The 18638-nt window shown below is 32.6% G+C and overlaps 3 protein-coding genes across 5 annotated transcripts; 2 read left to right on the top strand and 1 right to left on the bottom strand.

Moving 5' to 3' along the window:
* Positions 1-142: 142 nt before the first annotated feature.
* Positions 143-3568, top strand: LOC126915513 (NADH-cytochrome b5 reductase 3). 3 transcript variants are annotated; one of them, XM_050720251.1, is made up of 4 exons: positions 143-398; positions 2053-2385; positions 2459-2647; positions 2726-3568. In XM_050720251.1, the coding sequence occupies exons 1-4, from the start codon at positions 387-389 to the stop codon at positions 3107-3109; spliced, it is 918 nt and encodes a 305-aa protein (XP_050576208.1). In that variant the 5' UTR covers positions 143-386; the 3' UTR covers positions 3110-3568. The 3 variants fall into 3 exon arrangements, with proteins under 3 accessions (XP_050576208.1, XP_050576206.1, XP_050576207.1); XM_050720249.1 differs by having other exon boundaries at positions 146-425; XM_050720250.1 differs by lacking the exon at positions 143-398 and adding an exon at positions 1117-1435.
* Positions 3501-6455, bottom strand: LOC126915504 (T-complex protein 1 subunit beta). Its single transcript, XM_050720221.1, has 7 exons — positions 6313-6455; positions 5570-5879; positions 4985-5418; positions 4824-4901; positions 4519-4743; positions 4069-4450; positions 3501-3969 (listed from the first exon to the last, which is right to left on the bottom strand). Exons 1-7 carry the CDS (start codon positions 6313-6315, stop codon positions 3797-3799), a joined length of 1605 nt encoding a protein of 534 aa, XP_050576178.1. The 5' UTR covers positions 6316-6455; the 3' UTR covers positions 3501-3796.
* A 2714-nt stretch (positions 6456-9169) lies between these two features.
* On the top strand, positions 9170-18629 carry LOC126915340 (protein inscuteable homolog). Its single transcript, XM_050719932.1, has 5 exons — positions 9170-10191; positions 11032-11385; positions 16680-17108; positions 17237-17444; positions 17560-18629. Exons 1-5 carry the CDS (start codon positions 9890-9892, stop codon positions 18529-18531), a joined length of 2265 nt encoding a protein of 754 aa, XP_050575889.1. The 5' UTR covers positions 9170-9889; the 3' UTR covers positions 18532-18629.
* Positions 18630-18638: the final 9 nt, after the last annotated feature.

The raw sequence follows: 18638 nt of genomic DNA, 5'->3' as shown, positions 1-18638 counted from the left end.
TTTTTTTAACGAGTAGTGCCATTATTGTTCAAATTACTTGAAAGTAATATAAAATTAGTTAAGTTATTTTTCAACATCTCTATCTTAAACGCTTTACAAGTTTTTACGCTATAAAAAGAATATCTAAAAACATATTATCAGTAAGCAGCGACCTTGAATCAAGATTGTTTCATCATTCAGTAAATATGATTGTAGTTGTAAAAATTGTACGATCATCCAGTTGAGCCGATAATTATAATATTGTGCATCGAATTCTTTTAGAATAAGTACCGTTTATAGTTTAATTTGCAAACGACATTTATAAATAAACTGAATTGAATGATATAATAGTTATAAGGTGATACGTTCCTTGTGAATATATAGTAAATAATACAATTATCGTAATTATGCCGAATGAAGTGAGTTTTGCATCAAATGGATTTAACGTGCGTATATGGCATTTAATAAAATTTTTTTATTATTTGTTTATACATAAACGTATAATATAAAATATTTATTTAAATATAATGGTTCCTTTTTAGTTTGAACTTAATCGAAAATTAAATTTGTTCATTATCAAATTATGTAATTAAACGATTATATTTAGACAGATAAAGTAAACGAGTACGTAAGTGCTTGCTATTATTTAAATTTTTGATCATCTAATCAGATTTATAAATTCGACAATTTGAAGCAATTCAAAACATTGTTAAATTTAAATTAATACAAATCTACTCCTTAGATTCTTATTATTTGTCACTTCAATGAATCTTATGAATATACTTACATATATGAATATATATCTTTATTAAGCTCTTCGTAATATATGTATACATACATTATTCACTAAGGTTAGTTGATTGATTAAAAAACTTTCCCTTTGATAAAAATGCTTCCATTTGTCTAATATTATTATATTAATACTGTTATTATATGTACATATATATATAAAATTATGTAGAAAAATTGTAGTGTTATGTTATATACTTTATAGCAATTATGACAATTATGACAATCCTCTTTTGATGCGTTACCCAATATTTAACAATATACAACATATTACAATATATAAAGCCACATTTACTCTACGTTTGTAATACCTTCGGTAATATAGCTATAAATATACTGGAATAGTAGAACTGTTCTTAGATCGAGGGAAGTAAGATCTATTTTAAAGGGTAGCGTCCTGTGTCTGACCCCATGTAGAAGCCGGCAATTTCTCGAAGTGTGTGCATGAAAAACTTTCAAAACTGGTAACGAACTGTAGACATTTCTGTACTCTTTCTCAATAAGTGTGCTACCAAAGCATTAGCACTTGTGAATCTTACGGATTCCTTTTTTGTTTACCTTTTCTATCTCCTCTTGTGATTACGACCTTAGCCTCATTTTCAACATTTTTTTACTGAGATTCTAACCACGTGTGATTTAATTTACGATGTCAAACTTACGATCACTGGTAAGTAGTTTGAATAAAAAATATAAGTTCTCTGAAACCGTATTATTTTTATTAATCGAAAATTTCGAAAAAAATTAATAAGCCGCAATGCATGTAACTGGTTGGCGTTGTGTTTTTGTATAACTCAAGCAATCAATTTCTCGTATATTAGTTTATTATTGTTTCATTGTAGGTAATAGGTTTGTCCTTTTTAATAAATGGATAAAAAGTGTAATATAATTGTAAAAGAAATTGTAAGAATGTTTGTGTGATGACATGTTATGTACTACAGTAAATTAAATTGTTTAAAAGCTGAAGATTCTAAGTATTTATTGTTGTAAGAAGAATCTATAAAGTTCATGATTTAATGTATTTCTATATATGCAGATGACATTCAATAGATTGTCACGTTTTGAGTATTCTCATCTACTTTATTGATAATATCTTTTGAATTGATATCGTATTTTTCAAATTAGTTTTGTGTATTAAAAATCAGTACTTAAGTATTACATATAACTCTTTAATAATCTTCAAAATGCTTGCAAATTTGATCAAAATTTTAAATACAATGAATATGTTTATTTTATAAACTTCATTTTTAAATTTGTAATTTCTATATTTTCCTTTTTTTGTTTTAGTTTGTATCAGTACTGGCTGCTGTAGGAACCATAGCTGTAATAGGATTAGCAGTGAAATTTTACAACAGTTGGAGAAGTGATAAGAAAAAGAAATCTCCAATTTTACTGGTTGAACCAGTTGTTAAATATAGTTTACCATTAATAAAAAAAGACATATTAAGTCATGATACAAGAAAATTCAGATTTGCATTGCCAACTTCCGATCATATATTAGGATTACCAATCGGTCAACATGTTCATTTAACAGTGAAGATTGGGGATGAAGTCGTTATACGCTCTTATACACCTGTATCAAGTGATGATGACCATGGTTATGTAGATCTTGTTATTAAGGTAAATAATAAAATGAATAAAATATGATTTATGTAGTTCAATATGAGAGTTATGAATAAAATTATATATTTAGGTATATTTTAAAAATGTACATCCAAAATTCCCTGAAGGAGGAAAAATGTCTCAATACTTAGAAAACTTAAAAATTGGGGAGACAGTTGATTTTAGAGGACCTTCTGGTCGGCTTGTTTATAAAGGCCATGGAAAATTTTCTATAAAAATTTTGAGAAAAGATCCACCTGTGGAATATAATGTTAAAAAGGTACATGTATTTAATTTATGCAATTATATTTTCTCTTTGTAAACTTTAAGAAATAAATAAATTTGTATGTTGTTGCAGATTGTAATGTTAGCTGGTGGGACAGGAATCACACCAATGCTACAATTAATTCGTGCTATAATAAAGGATTCTACAGATGAAACTCAAGCTTCACTACTTTTTGCCAATCAAACAGAAAAAGATATATTACTTCGAGATGAATTAGATGATATTGCGAAGAATCATCCTAACAAATTGAAACTCTGGTATACGATAGATACTAGTAGTGAAAATTGGCCGTACAGTACTGGATTTATAAATGCGGATATGATCAAGGATCATTTATTCCCTCCATCACCTGATACAATAGTACTTATGTGTGGTCCACCTCCAATGATTAATTTTGCTTGTAATCCTAACCTTGATAAACTCGGTTATGATCCAAAATTACGATTTGCATACTAAAGCAACAAATTATTTTTGTCACATTTAAATGTAGAATATATATGACTTGTTAGTTAGTTTGGCTAAAAAATTGGCTTATAATTTTAAGTTCACTTAAGTTCATAAATTTAAATTTATATTCATAAACATATCTCATCTTTTAATATATATCGTATATTGGTCAATGTAAACGAATATAATATCAGTTCAAGATTTAAAAATACGAGTTAGGTTGACTTGATGTACATAATAGTATTCCTTACAATTGTACGAATTTATTATATTTTTAATTACATTTTTGTTCAGACAATTGCATTCTTATTATAAATGACATTTATAATAATTTTCTATTCAAATTTATAATTTTGTATAGATGTTGCTAATACAAAGCTTTAGTAAGGAAAATATACAATTTTAGGGTATTAAGCATTTATTGATGTTAAACCTATTGTATTGTTATAAAAAATGATGATCGCAAAATGTCCGATTTTTTTATAAACCCTTCTCTTATTTCTGTTTCGAACAGTGATGTAAAATTTATAACGTAAAATAGTATTACATACCATAGCATTAAAGAAATATGTTGGTATTAATTAGTGTCAATATTTATTAACAAAAGGGACGAAGCTGAATTGTTTATTATTTAATTATAATTCGTGTTACGAAAAAAGCAGTGCAGATAAAGCAGTGAACGAGTATCTGGTTTAATTAACAACGTCCGCGATCCTTGACGCGCTTTCTGGGTGCAGCCCGTAAAATATCATCTACACGTAAAATCATTTCGGCTGCTTCTGCTGCACTAACTAAAACTTGCCTCTTCACAGCCCAAGATTCAGTTATTCCTAATTGTTTCATACAGCCTACTTTTCCTTGCTCCATATCTATTAATAAGAGATAAGTCAAAATAATTAATAATCTATTATTGCTATTTACAACAATAACAACTGTAAATTATATTTATTATTTCAAAATAAACATACCGAGGCCCATGGTATTTGCGCCAGAATTATGTGCAGCTCTCAATTCACTAACTAGTTGAGCTGAATCGTAACCAGCATTGTCGGCAATAACAGTGGGCAATTGTTGCAATGCACGAGCAAAAGATTCCATTGCAACTGCTTCTTTTCCAGGAGTAGAAGTAGCTGCGTTCATTACGGCACAAGCCATTATCATCTCACTACATCCTCCTCCATAAACAATTCTCGATTCACGTACTGTAGCTGATAATACGCAAAGCGCATCATGCAAAGATCTCTCAGCTTCATCAAGAATTTGCTGGGTTGCACCTCTAATAATTACTGTACAAGCTTCTCCTAATGGAACTCCAGAAAATCGTAATAAAGTGTCTTCACCCAACATTATCTAAAAAAATTAATGTATCTTTAAAAGTGCTAATTCACTAATCATAATTCCAATTTATTCAGTCATACCTGTTCAATGAGATCACATTTGCCAAGTTTCACCATGTCAGGATGATCAAAGGTACTGACAATTTCCCCACCAGTAACAAGAGCAAGTCGTTCAATACCATCAAAGTCAGCATGCTCGATAGCCATAATATTAGCGTCAGCGAATAATTGTTCTGGGTAATTATAAATCAACTGTCTATTAACAAAAACGTTGCAGCCATGTTTTATGATCTTCTCAACTTTATCCTAAATTGTAAACACGCGATTATAAATAATTAAACATAGCTCTTTTTGTTAATTGTAATATAATTACACTTTATAGTTACCTTCATTTTTTCCTTCTCTGCTCCTTCTAATTCTGCAATTTTTGCCATTGAGTCAACTCTAACTCTAGAACCAAATACCTGTAAACCAATATATACATGAATATTGCTGAATTACTATAGAACTTATAGAACTATTATAAATTCATATATTTCTTCTTTACCTTGATTTTATCTGTATCCATAGGAGTATTCGCTATAAGTATACGTGCATCAGTTATTCTCTGTGGCTGATGTACACCAGGTTTTTTGTCTAGTAAGAATCCCTCATCAAGGAAGGAATCACCTAAAGTTCCTCCACGCTTCTTAATTATTTGAATAGCTGATAAATTGCCAGATCCTTTAAGACGCAACACAGCATTTACTGCAAGCTTGCTGAAATGTTCCTTGTGTTGGGACAGAATTTTCGAACTCAGAGTTGTACGGGCAATATTTAACAAATCTTCACGAAAACGTTCAGGATCTGCAGAATTATCAGCTGCAGCATTTTTCAAAGCTTCTCTTGCTACATTAGTTGCACTTCTCCAGCCAGAAATTATGGTTTGTGGATGAATTTTTTGATCTATTAATTTCTCTGCTTCTCTTAATAATTCAGCAGCTAAAATATGAAATGATTATTTTAAACACTGCATATTAAGTACAAATAATACTAAAATTTTATATTGATTTTATATATTATTTTTAATATAAAAGAATTTTCCTAAGTTATATACTAATGATACTAAAGAAATTAAAATAATTATACCAACCAAGGACAGTTACAGAAGTGGTACCATCACCAACTTCATCATCTTGAACACGCGACATATCTACTAAGATTTTAGCAGCAGGATTATCCACACCAACATTTTTGAGAATAGTTGCACCATCATTGGTAACTTGAACTTGTCCTGCAGATCGGCCATGAGCCACCAATATCTTATCCATACCTTTAGGTCCAAGTGTAGACTTTACTAAGTCGCCAATGGCTATTGCTCCTACAAACAAACTTAGCCTGGCAATTTCTGCTTTCTCTTCTTCTGCTTCATTTTTGAGGATCCTGACAGGATTCAAGGAAACCTGCAAATGACCATTTAAATTTTTAGAACTATTTTTATTACTAATATTAACAAACATTTTCCATATATTTTAATTTCTTTATGTCATATAAGTTGCCACGTTCTAATTATATTTTTCGCATCTTTATGATATTTTTTGCATTAATTTATCGTCTAATAATGCGAAGTATTATTTATTCAATCACTTGAAAGTATAATAAACTATAAAAAGTTTGTAAGTTACAATTGTTTTATAAATTGTATTATAATATTTTTAAGAAATAATTTTTTTTAGTTTATAATTAAAAAGATCTATTGATACACGTGCGCCATTTGTCATATCTCTATACGAAACCGGGTAACGAAAGTTAATTCATTATAATTTCGATTTCTGGCGATATTTCAAAAATATTACTTTACGATATACTAAAGGAAGATGAAAATCAATTAATTACCATTTTGAATTACTGCTAAAGCAATGGGACACAATTTATAATCGAATAAAGTTTGTTCAACGCCACAGCAAAGCACAATTACAAGAAATTGTCTATCGATAGGTGGAGTTAGTGGCACCTCCACTTGAAACACCAAAGATTTCTTCCCGCATTCCATTCTAGCGTTTCTTTGATTGGTTAACATAAAAGACTCAGATTATTTTTCACCAATCAAAAATGAGATTAAAGTGCTTAGAGAACGGAAGGTATTTTTCACCATTAAATTTTAGTGAAAAACATCAAGAATCTTCTGATATAATATTCATATGTAGATGGCGCGCCATACTGATATGACCGATACGATTCTGAATTTAATTCCTTTTAAGGCTTGTCAAAGGTATAAATTGGCACATCATACGCTGACTTAAATGTTTTATCAATAATAAGTATAATATTACTTACATCTAATTATATTGTGTTTTTAAATAGAGATATAACTAATGAAAGTACATTAAATTATATGTAGATTTATTTGTAAAAAAGGAATGTTTAGTAATTCTTACAGATTGAACAATCTTTTGCAGGAATTAATAGATAGAATTTTATATCATAAAATATTAACATTTTATGTAAAGAATAGTATTTTCCTATATCTGAGTACATATACATATATATTATTAAAACTCTATAATTTCGTAAAAAAGTTATGAAATTATATACGATTTTTATATTTATACATAAACAAAAATTCTCTATTTGCAGGAGTATTTGGTATGCACGACATATAATGAGATCGCAAAATTCAACATCTGCTTGGTAAAAATTCGATTGTATCCCTACAGTTGCAGTTATCGGAACATATGATACGATAAAAGTTTCTGAGTCTTTTATCAGAAATTTAAATTCCACTAACCAATTTGGATAGACGCGTGCTCGGCAGCGCGCGCGCGCGCGCACGTTTAAATAACGGTCTACTCCCAGCTGTCCCCTATTTCATACGGATCTCCACGCACAATAGGGGTCCTGTAGACCTTTTGATGCTTTTATGGGACGCATAGCTGCAGACGTTACCGCGCATATGTATTTGACGTTTCGAGACAATGCCATAGGACAACGGTCGTTACAGAATAAAGGCATTCTGGATTATCGTTAATCAAGAAGTATACCGTATTGATTATCGTTCTTTCAATGTTTCTAAAAACGTGTATTTACCCCTTTATCATTTTTCTTTCAATAACATACTACGAAGATGCGCGCGCAATAACAGGTTTTCTGCGCGAAATTAGCCTTGGCATTTCAGTAAAGCTAATGTCTTCGCGTTTCAATCATTTTATTCACATCAATGCATGTACACACATAACACGCGTGTATATACGAGTAATATACGGGTGCTGCATATGCAAATTAATGTTCGAAGACGCGCTTTCTTTTGCTCGATGTAGTCATATAATCTCACTTTCCACGAATCGTCGAAGAAACTATTTGTAAGATATAGTCGCCATTGGTAAAAGTATATATAATTTCATAGTCGATTCTACGATTTAATTAACGGTTTTAAGAGATCTTTTTTGTAATGTAATGCTACGAGGAACTAATTATGTATTACGTTCAGGAGCATCCTACATCCAAAGATTTTACGTTCGAAGGAATCCATTATTAATAAAATTCCAACGTGTGAAATCATCGATCCACGAAATGATCGTTAAAAGGAAGAATAAAACTTGCTAGGCTATGCGTCATAGTCTCTGTTCCAGCAATTTAAATCGTAATTAGAATGTATGGTCCATCGACATGATTTAAATATCCTTTGTTAAACGCGTAAAGTACTTAAAATTTAACAATGCTAGATTATGTAATTGTGTACACTGTAATAAGTGATATATACACATACATACAAGATACAAATTATAAAACTAATATTTCATAAATTTTTAGCACGTTCTAATGTATACAATCGTTCCATACTATTAGAGTGAAACAATCGCTAACGCATAATCAGTTTTAAATGACTGTTCCGCAAATCCAACCAATTGAAGTGAATCGGCGATCGAAGTCGTAAAAGAATTGACTAAGTGAATCATCCATACATATAAAGGTGCGGAACACTCATCACTGGAAGCATTTCACGCAGATGTCCAGAGCGGCGCGTGCCCCTAGGTTCGGTGGTGGTGGAAATGCCTCTTCAGCCTGTTTTCGCAGGGGGAAGCCGACCCCCACGTGTACATACATGTGCACGAGAGCGATAGGGAACCGGGAGTCACACCTGGCCCTTAAAAATAGCATTGGCGTGATTTCGTGACGTCGCTCGTGGCTCACATACTGCATCCGCACGATTTTAATCTCCCTTCTCCGAAAATCTATGAACGGCCTTCCTTGTTTCGCAAATTTTTCTTATAAAACATAAGCGATTATGAATATTAATCTATTCTTTTAATAAATCATTTTAATATATTATATAATTTTTCGCTTGTGTTTGTTTTAATATTGCTTTTATTACTAAATTATTACCGGTTCCCTCTATGATATTTCTTTGTTCAATTTCGTTAAATAATTTTGATCTTTAGGTTACTAAAAATTGACTATTGTCTCGTGTTTCTTGCAGGGGTCGAAACACCTTAATTGCAACATTTAATTGCACTATATTTGATAGAAAACAATCGGACGGACTTCCTATTGACGCCACTGCCCTGTACGTAGAATGCACCTAGTTACGCTTTGGCGGTTACACATGAGTTACACATACTAGGGTGCACGGGGGTACACGTACTGGTACGCACCCCGTAGAGGTGACAAAAGAGAAGGGGAGGAGCTCTATTTTCATACAAGTTGGCTTACGAGCTCGAGGCGGGAAGGGAGCGCGACTTATGGGAGGAAGTCGGAAGCGACCCGATACGAGTCAGTCGTTCGCGAAGCACCAATACGTTTAGATCGATCGATCGATGTACGAGTGCATCTAATGGATTATTGATTCGACATATAAATTCCGAACAATATTGGTATCGTTATACTGTATTTACTACAAATTATTACACATAAGCACGCGAGACAATGTGTGTTAGTACTTAATTAACGATAAAACAATGAACTTAAAATTCACTAAAGACCGAACTAAATCATTCAACAACTTGGCGATGCTCTTCTAAAGTTTACAATTAAATACTACCTAAATACCTCCAAAAGTTGATATTTTCATGTTTTTTGTACATGCCATAAATCGTGCAGTTTAAATAGAAATTGTTTAGAAATCATAATTTAAAAAAGAAGAAATTTTAAAGAACGTGTAAAAGGAAGAGTTCTTGGTGTCAGTGAGAAAAGCGATTGGATTCTTCATGGGGGTTGCAATGGACACCATACGGTCCTCCGTGCACGCGACCTGTAGGAGGGTCGTTTCGCTCTACTGAATCGTAAAACCACCCCAGTGTGGCATCACATGTGGCATCATTGCTCATCCTCGTCGTTACTGTCGAACCTGAATATTTCAAGGAGCTTTCCCAAAGCATTTGAACTAATTTCTCTTTCGACCAGTTCAACGTAGAATACCTCATAAAAAGAGATTAGAATCGCCGCGAAAGTTGGCCGAGGAAAGCGAATATAAAAAATGAGCGCGTTTAAGAGACATCAAAGCAAAGTGTTCTGGAGTCACATGGCGTCTCAGGATCTAGAAAGTTTGGATCCTTTCGCTTCGAGGAACGATTTTGCTAATGTCAAGCAAAACATAGCGTACAATCTTGAAGTAGCCGAAGAGGAAACGGAAGAAGAGCACTCGTCCAGCATCAACGATACCAGCGACACGATCGATGCTGAAAACGTAACGGCGATTCGCGTCTGCCTAAACGAAAACGATGAACGACAATATTCGAGAATGACAACGATACACGAGGAAAATCTGATGACTCAGACGTAAGTGAAATTATTGCGATCAGGATGAAATTTATGTTGTCGTAAGTTTGCTCGAGCATATCAAGTACGTTTGTTTGACTATTATTGGTTCTTCCTTATCACATTGACACACAACGCTACTTTCGTACCGTTAGCTTTAATTACTTAAGTTTCACAACAACCGTATGATAAGTTTTCAAGCGTTCAAATCGTTCACGAATTATTCTTTACATTGATGCCTTTAGTCTCGTATTTTGTGAACTATGTTTTTAATCACAATGGTGTTTAATAAATCCAGCATTATTTCCATGTTTAAATGTTATCCTTTGATCTGCCGTAGTTCTTTATATATTTGTATATTTATTTTTGCAAAAGTAATTGATTTTAATGTACGATTATTTATTACACTTATACTTACTATTATACTTGTATTACGTATATCAGTGATATGTGATTTTTTTAGAAAGGATCTTTAATATGTTGATAGAATAAGATAATATATTTTAATGAACGATAAATATGTAATTTGACAATTTAAAATTTTGCTCCAGTTCTTTCTTGACTTATGGATACAATTTTATCAGTGCGATGAATTTCAGTTCAAGGACTGAACCCGTATATGTTTTATGCAGATTACAGTTACAAATACTTCTATATCATTTGTTAAATACGTTTCTTCGAAAAATTTTTAACTTGGATAGAACTAGATGCAATTGCGAGGTTTATTTAATTTTTAATCGAGGCTAAAGATGCTAGCAAAGATGCTAGGAAAATAAATTACATTAATATTCGATAAGTTTTCCATATAAGCATTTTCAATCATTGTAATACATAAAAATAAGCATTTTCAAAATTTTATAGGGTCACAATGGAAATAAAGGACGAAGATAAAGGAGACGAGAATAATATCGTTCTGGCAAACAGATCGTGCAGTCCTTTGAGTCAAGATCTCCGAAGTCTAGATTCCGGTTTCTCCGATTCCGAACGATCGAATTGTTCCGAATTATACGAGAATGAAACGCCTAGACGAAGGAGACGGAAGCGAGTTAAGGATCGACGACATGGAATGCATTCGAGAATCGGTGCTGTTTGGTTGGAAAATGAGACTATTCCGAACCCAACATATACCTCTACTCCCAAGGACTCCAGAATTTTACCTCGAAATAAAATGGTCCTTAACACGCACGAAGAGCGAGGAGTGTCAAGATCACGCAGGTAATTTAAATACAAAAAATCTTGTTAAAAATGGTTATATAGTTACAAAAAGTTTAATTACTATGATTCAGATCAGATACATACATTATGATGGACTGATCTGACATGCCTTGCGCATGAAAATATTATATTATTAAAAATTGGTTAAAATGATATTTTTAAATAGTTGAGGATAAGTTAATAATTAACTGTTTCGGATATACTATAATTCATAATTATTTCTTTATACATTTCTCTCTTTTAATTTGTCCAGAAGTGTTTTAAGATTTTTAAAAGAATAACTCTACATATACCTAGAACAACTTACATAATACAATAACTTATATAATATTTGTACATATACATATAAATATGATAAACGTAAATATTGATTATGTTAAACATTTATATTTACGTATTATAGCAATGCGATACATATTTGATGGATGCGCTGATAAACGATCTGACATTTACATGGGGTGACACGATGAACATTTGTTTTACGAATAAAAAAGTATTCACGAAGAATAGTGTACAAATAATACGATAGCACGAAAACACATTTTTCAACTAGTGCATGTATGTTATCTCTATAATATAGTAATATATCTCTTATCCTAATCGCCATAAAAAAAAAAAAAAAAATATATATGAAAAAACGTAGAGCACACAAATGATTACATGTGTATATGTATACTAATCTTACAATTTCAATCGCTTTCTACACTGCAGTTATTTCAAATCCAGAATATATATTTGTTCGGTATGTTTGATCGATAATGCCGTGAAATTAAAGGGTCTCATACCAAAGGGCATTATCTCTGAAAATAAGCCGCACCTTGTATGAGCCGATAAGGTATGAAGGATGTATGTTTTAAGAACATGAATCGTCGCGATAAATGTCCCCAGAGTGAGCCAAGCGATAGGAATGCAACACGTAAGGCACTTCCCATGTTATTCTTCTGGTTGTTTCGTAAACTCTCATTTACCCCTATATAATGGTGGAACGTCATGTGGTTGCGTATGCACGTGGATCGGTCGTCAATCTATAGGTGCATTGGAAGTAGCGCAACTCATCGCCGGGAATATTAAATACTCATTATACAAAACGCGTCGTGACGAAAACGACTCAGCTCGTGTTTGATTTATGACAGGAAACTTAATGAGCATGATTTCCGCGCAATTTAGTGATTTTGGTAAAGTATCTTTTATGAACGTTTGAAGGAGGAAAACAGAAATCGTGTTTTATGCTATATAGGAATGGATATTGAATAAGCAGATATTGAAGAGTTAATTTTTTGTTTTACAATTAACAAATATCGAATACGTGAATATCGTTAAGTTTTTAAATGACTTTTAAACATGCAATTACTATTTATTACATTTGTATTATAATTAGACTGTGAATATTTGTACACACATGAAAAATTTAAATATGTAAGAGTATAAGTATGTAGAATATCCAAAGTACAGTATTTATTATGATATTTAGAGAGTGAAACATATATAATTTGCAACATTTACAAATTACAAATTTATCTTTTAGATTAAAGAATAAATAATAAAAGTAAAAGATGAATATTAAAAGTAAAAGTAAAAGTAAAAATATCGAAGCCTTTAATACCGACGAATATAATTTTTGAAGATTAAAATTAATGGTCCTTGCGTCTTCACGATTAATATTCAGGGAAGTGAGTGACAAAATTGGTATGTTAGACGTGTTCTGAAATTGTTGAGTCAATATCTTCTATGAAATCTTACAGGTTCTGAACAATGTATTATAAATAAAACGGGTAGGAAAATACTACGACATACCATCAATTAACGTCGATTAATATACGTTCGAGCATCTGCAACGCAAATTAAACTCAGTGTCTAGTTCAATCCGGTATTTGGAGCAACTTATAGAGTCTATATTAATAGCAGGAAGCAAAAGACGATCGATTCGTAAACTCGCTTTGTAACGTTTGCTCTTATATAAAATTAATACTTAGATCGATTTATATCGACGATTGATGCATTAGAAATCAAATAAAAATCAAGAAGAACGTTAGCAATTCGAATTATTCTAAATTATTCAACAATTCCGTTTACGAATACGTAGACAAATAATCGACTGAAAATGTTAATAATTCTAGCATATGATCAGAAGTTGAAGAAATAAATTTAAATTTATGTAATAATGAATATTGCAAATAAATAAAAATTGATTAAAGCAATAGAAAATCAGGATTGAAAAGAATGTAATGTTATAAAGACTAATTTAAAAGAAGGTTTTACATAATTATTTGTTTCATCATCAATTAAATCAATCATTTATTATACTACTCCAAATCAAATATTCATCCTCCTTCTATATGGGTAGTTATTATACCCATTGTCCTTGAATTTTCAATTGGTATTGATTCAATATTGACCAACAAGTGTTCGTGTAAGTTTTCAATTTTCTTTATCAAGTTCACAAGACATGGATTCGTTCTTTAAAACATACCCAGTCAACCAAAATCGTTCTATATGCTATCTACACTGTCTTCCATTTCTTCTCAAGACATAGATTAGATGAAATAATTCAAACCCTATAATATTCTACTTTACGTACATATGGCGAAATGAACATCATAATAGCGTGAGCCAAGATTTTAACAATTTGAATTCACAAAACCACGTATTTTAACTTCTACATGTATTATCTCTTTAGTGTAATGTTTAATTAAGTTGCAATTTAATGATCAACCTTTTGTAACAATAGGCGCGGAATATCATTATATAAGCACCAGCAGTGAACTGATTTATATCATTACCATTCTCAGCCCTCCATATGGTTCCTGTGGCTGCACTCGCTTATTTTCAGAATCGTTCAATTGTTGTAAATTTATTTCAGCGTCGTCAGTGTCATAAAAAGTGATTTCACTAGCCTGCAGGTTTTAAAATAGGTTTTCTAAAATAGAACCAACATTGTGCATCTAACAAGACAATAGGACGTGTTTCTTTTGACACCCTATAGATGTACGCGAGCCAGTACGTGATTCAATGTAACGTGCCACACGAGGAATACCTAAATGAAAGAGCGACGCGGTTTGAGTCAACCTGGGCCCCGGTGTGTCCCGGTGCGACGACAGCAAACGTACGAAGAATTCCAGCCACCGCACCGAGTGGATTGTGTGCAGGTGATGGCGTACAGCTTAGTCAAAGAAATGGGATTAGTCACCGTCGTCCATGAGAGAACGATTCTAGTTCCGGAGCTGACCGATTAGTCAGCTTTTTGCGCTATAATATATCCGTTCCTTCGTCGATCTCCGATTGTTCCACGACGGAATCCGTGCACCTGGTTATGCGGATTGGACAGTGGTTAGGCCTTAACTATGTCGCGGCGACAGTAGTCGAGACTCCTGTCTCGTTATGGCACGATTAAGGTACCGTAGATTCTTCGTGCAATTTGGGTCATCTGTGATCTATCGTATTTGTTGGAAGTTTATGTTTCCGAGTTATGTTTGGATTAAGTGAAGATGCTGGTCGATTGTTGCAGTATAATGGAAGAAGGTTTCGATGAATTTGTTATGACATGAGCAAGGTATTGTAGGTTCTTGGATGAATATAGTGTGATTTTGGAGCTAAATTTCATCTATGTTATTTATGTGGAACATCGATGATTCATCGAAAACGGAATTTTTATTAAGGAAAAGATATTTCTTAGATAAACGCGAGGTAGGATACAACGAGGAAAAGTTTGACATTTTAAGATATTGTATAGATCCCTTTATGGATATAGATATAACATGATTTTGAAGGTAAATTTACTTTGTATTATTTGCAAATTAGAATGTCGATCATTCGCTGTACTTACTGGAAATTGAAATTTTAAATTTGAAGTATTATATAAACACATATCTCTTTTTATAGATTTAGTATAGTTTGGAAGTTTTCGATCATCTATAATATCTCTTGATTAAACAGTATCGGATAATATTGAGATAAACTTGGATAGAAGAAAACTGAAAGTGTAAAACATTACATAAAGAATTAGAATACAATTCTCACATCTATTTTTAAGATTTTTATCAGAAATTTTTAATTTCACGTAAAATCGAATCTATCCAATTGAAAATCCTTGAAGAGGGAAACGGTATAAATATAGGAAAACAATATACGTAGAAGTGTTTGAAGGAAGATACAACAATTTCTTAAAAGGATGACGAATAAAATTGTTTATTACCGCTAATGTTGCAATATAAATTCGCGAGTATGGAGGAATTTGACCGATATTAAAAGTATTATTACAGAGTAAGCGCATATTCTGATAATTGAGAAAATGTTGAAAGTTGATAACATTGTTTATCATTATGTAATATATTAAATAACATACTTAGATAGAAATTAGATCTTTTTGAATGGAATCACTCTGGGGGAACGAAGATCAATGACTTTTCATCGTATAAGTTAAAACAGGCTAACACAAGTCTGTGAGATGAAGCGATGTTGCATAAATTTCATGCTGTACGATCAACGGATACAATTATCTACGCCATTATAACTGTTAAGATAAAAAATAAATACATTACGATATTTTCGCGAAGAATGAAATGCTTTAAACGGTAATTCAAACTTCTAAAGAGGTAAATATACAGTAATAACGTTACTTTGATACATTTATATTAATTGTATCTACTCTATATTTTATAAAGATATAGTTCGAATTTATATTATTCGATGCAATTAATTGGACGTCAGGTTTAAAATATCAGGCACGTAACAAATATTGTATATTTATGCTTACGCAATATAGAGTTATTACACTAATGGATAGCTTAATGAGTGACGAAATTACTTGATTAAGCAGTTATTTAATTGTCCCGAGCAATATCATTTTTTCTCTTAATGTCGTAACACGAGACGAATGACACGTGTTACTTGGATTATTTAATAAGAATTTTTCTGGACCTGAAGTTGCAGCATTTTTAACACGAGAGGACAAAATATTTTCTTCTCTGAGAATTTGAAAATAAAAAGTAATACGTTACTTGAGAAAAGCAAACTTAGAATTATTATACTTATTAATTGCTTTTGTAGATCGTGTAACTTCCTTATCGATACTCATAGAACATTACATATTACGTTAATAAACTATTTTTTCTTCATAAATCCTATAGTTTTATGAATAAAAAGAAAATGACGATCTTCTAATAAAATTGTGCGAAGATACCTGCCTCTTCGAACGTTAAACAAGATTTTGATTTTATTCTTAATAAATCATAATTCATTTATAATTTTCATTGATCGCGACAGTTTATTAATCGACAAATAATGATTTTTTACAGAACGGAAGACGATCAAGTAGATGCGTCGAAAATTCCGCCACCTGTTTCCTTGGAAGACGAGTGCCTTGGCGATTTCTTGTACGCGACTGAACCACCGGAAGATGCGACCGCGCCAAGAAGCGCAAACTCATCGATAGCGACTAACTTTTCAGAGATAGAATCATCCTACAAGTCTACTCTACATTCCAGAACTTACAGACAATCCTCATCGGTGAGATCATGGTTGAGCGATCTCGCAATGGAAATCGACAACGAGTGTGGTAACACTCTTCAAAGCAAAGCTCTACCACAACGAAGACCTAGCGAATTTTTAGACGAAAAAGAAGAAATGAATGATTTGAAGAATCTGTCGAGTTTAGCTACGGCTGCTGCAAACAAATTACTTATTAGAGCTGAACAATTTGATCGACATTATCAGTATATCTTTAGGTAAGTGTAAAAAATGACTCAAAACTTTGTAAATTATATTTCAATTTTACAGAAATAATGCTGACTACAGAAAATATTGATAATCTATGGATAGTATTAATGATACTGACGAATCATATTCCTTGCAGTAAAGTGTCGCATTTAGAAAGTGGCAGATCGGAGCAGCAGCTTCTACGTGCCATAGAGGAAGACGCTTTCTCCCTGCTTTCGGAGTTAGGTGCACCGCCCCCGTGTAGAATTCAACAAAACAATTTGAAAACAATATTAACGCAGTTGGAAAGTATGAAGAATTATATTGACGCTACTGTAGACACTCGCTTGGATTTTTATATCGAAGTAAGACATAATTCGTACTGCATAATACACATATACGAATATCATGAAGTAATTAATAATGAAGAATATATATATAAATAGTATACACAACATTAAAATCAATATTGTTTTATAGAGGGTAGTCAGAGGGTTGGAAGAAGCGCCAAAAAATGATATCATGTTAGCCAGAGGTGCTCTAGCAGCTTTAACTGCTCTAGGTTTGGCAGGACCTCGAGCAGGAAGCAGTATCACAAGATGTTCAGGCATCAGGGCGCTTTTGACCTCCTTGATCACAGCTGGTAGGACTTCAGTAGATTTTGTCGCAGCTTCTTTACGTGCATTGGCGAGCGTGTGTTGTTCTGCTACGGCAATAAACCAGTTTGTTAAAGACGGTGGTCCAGAGATATTGACAGACTTACTAGTTGTGGATAATACATCTGAGAAAGAGAAAATGGAAGCAACAGCATTGCTTGTACAAATCACCGCACCCTGGGTCAATGGTTTAGGTCTACCGTATGTGGAACCTTTTGCAAAGGATTTAATATTGCCCTTAAATCGTCTAGTCGAGAACACCAACTGTGGTCAGACTTTATTGCTAGTCGCAGCCGCGTTCCATCACCTGTCCAAATCTAGAAAATGCGCATTTGTGATACTGGAACACGACACGGTTAAGAAGTTGCTCAAAACTGTGAAAAGGTCAGCTGGCAAGAATGTTTGGTTAATGGAGCAGGTAGCAGCTCTTATCAGTGAACTAGCACGTATACCTGAAGCTCGAACGCATCTGGCGGAAGTTCGTGCCTCTATCGCGCTAGTTTCTTTTCTTAGAATGCGACCTCCTGGCTTAGAAAATGCATATAGACGTTTAGAAATTACTGCTGCAGCAGCACTTACAAGACTCTGTGTAGATCCAGAGATTGCAAGACAAGTGGTTGCTGTTGGAGGCGCAGATTGTCTTCCGTCGTATAAAGTTGAAGATCTTTTGACCGAGGATGAAGATCAAATTGAAGCCGGATTGTTAAGATACACAAAATCCTTAAGAAGAGCGTGTAAAAAAGCCGCAAAACAAATCGATATCGCGAGGGCCAGTGATTATAGTACTTTGAGTTAAAATCAATATGAAAGTTGTACATATGTCGAATACATTTTATAAGAAAAAGAGAGTTTATGTTTATATACTTGTATAATAAAGACACTATATATATGTAATGTATATTT

This window comes from Bombus affinis, chromosome 4 (genome assembly GCF_024516045.1).
Source record: "Bombus affinis isolate iyBomAffi1 chromosome 4, iyBomAffi1.2, whole genome shotgun sequence".
Classification (NCBI taxonomy): Eukaryota; Metazoa; Arthropoda; class Insecta; order Hymenoptera; family Apidae; genus Bombus; species Bombus affinis.
The sequence above is the reverse complement of the archived record's forward strand: the minus strand, read 5'-3'. Positions and strand labels throughout refer to the sequence as shown.

What these genes read in the sequence shown, in the direction of transcription:
- LOC126915513 (XM_050720249.1), top strand. Translation starts at nt 387, where the DNA reads ATGCCGAATGAAGTGAGTTTTGCATCAAATGGATTTAAC. An exon ending in TTGCATCAAATGGATTTAAC is followed by an intron (nt 426 to 2,052) that starts GTGCGTATATGG and finishes TTTTTGTTTTAG; the next exon opens with TTTGTATCAGTACTGGCTGC. An exon ending in ATGTAGATCTTGTTATTAAG is followed by an intron (nt 2,386 to 2,458) that starts GTAAATAATAAA and finishes TTATATATTTAG; the next exon opens with GTATATTTTAAAAATGTACA.
- LOC126915504 (XM_050720221.1), bottom strand. An exon ending in CACTTCTGTAACTGTCCTTG is followed by an intron (nt 5,419 to 5,569) that starts GTTGGTATAATT and finishes TTCATATTTTAG; the next exon opens with CTGCTGAATTATTAAGAGAA. An exon ending in CAGAGAAGGAAAAAATGAAG is followed by an intron (nt 4,744 to 4,823) that starts GTAACTATAAAG and finishes TTTACAATTTAG; the next exon opens with GATAAAGTTGAGAAGATCAT.
- LOC126915340 (XM_050719932.1), top strand. Translation starts at nt 9,890, where the DNA reads ATGAGCGCGTTTAAGAGACATCAAAGCAAAGTGTTCTGGAGTCACATG. An exon ending in GAAAATCTGATGACTCAGAC is followed by an intron (nt 10,192 to 11,031) that starts GTAAGTGAAATT and finishes AAAATTTTATAG; the next exon opens with GGTCACAATGGAAATAAAGG. An exon ending in GCTTGGATTTTTATATCGAA is followed by an intron (nt 17,445 to 17,559) that starts GTAAGACATAAT and finishes ATTGTTTTATAG; the next exon opens with AGGGTAGTCAGAGGGTTGGA.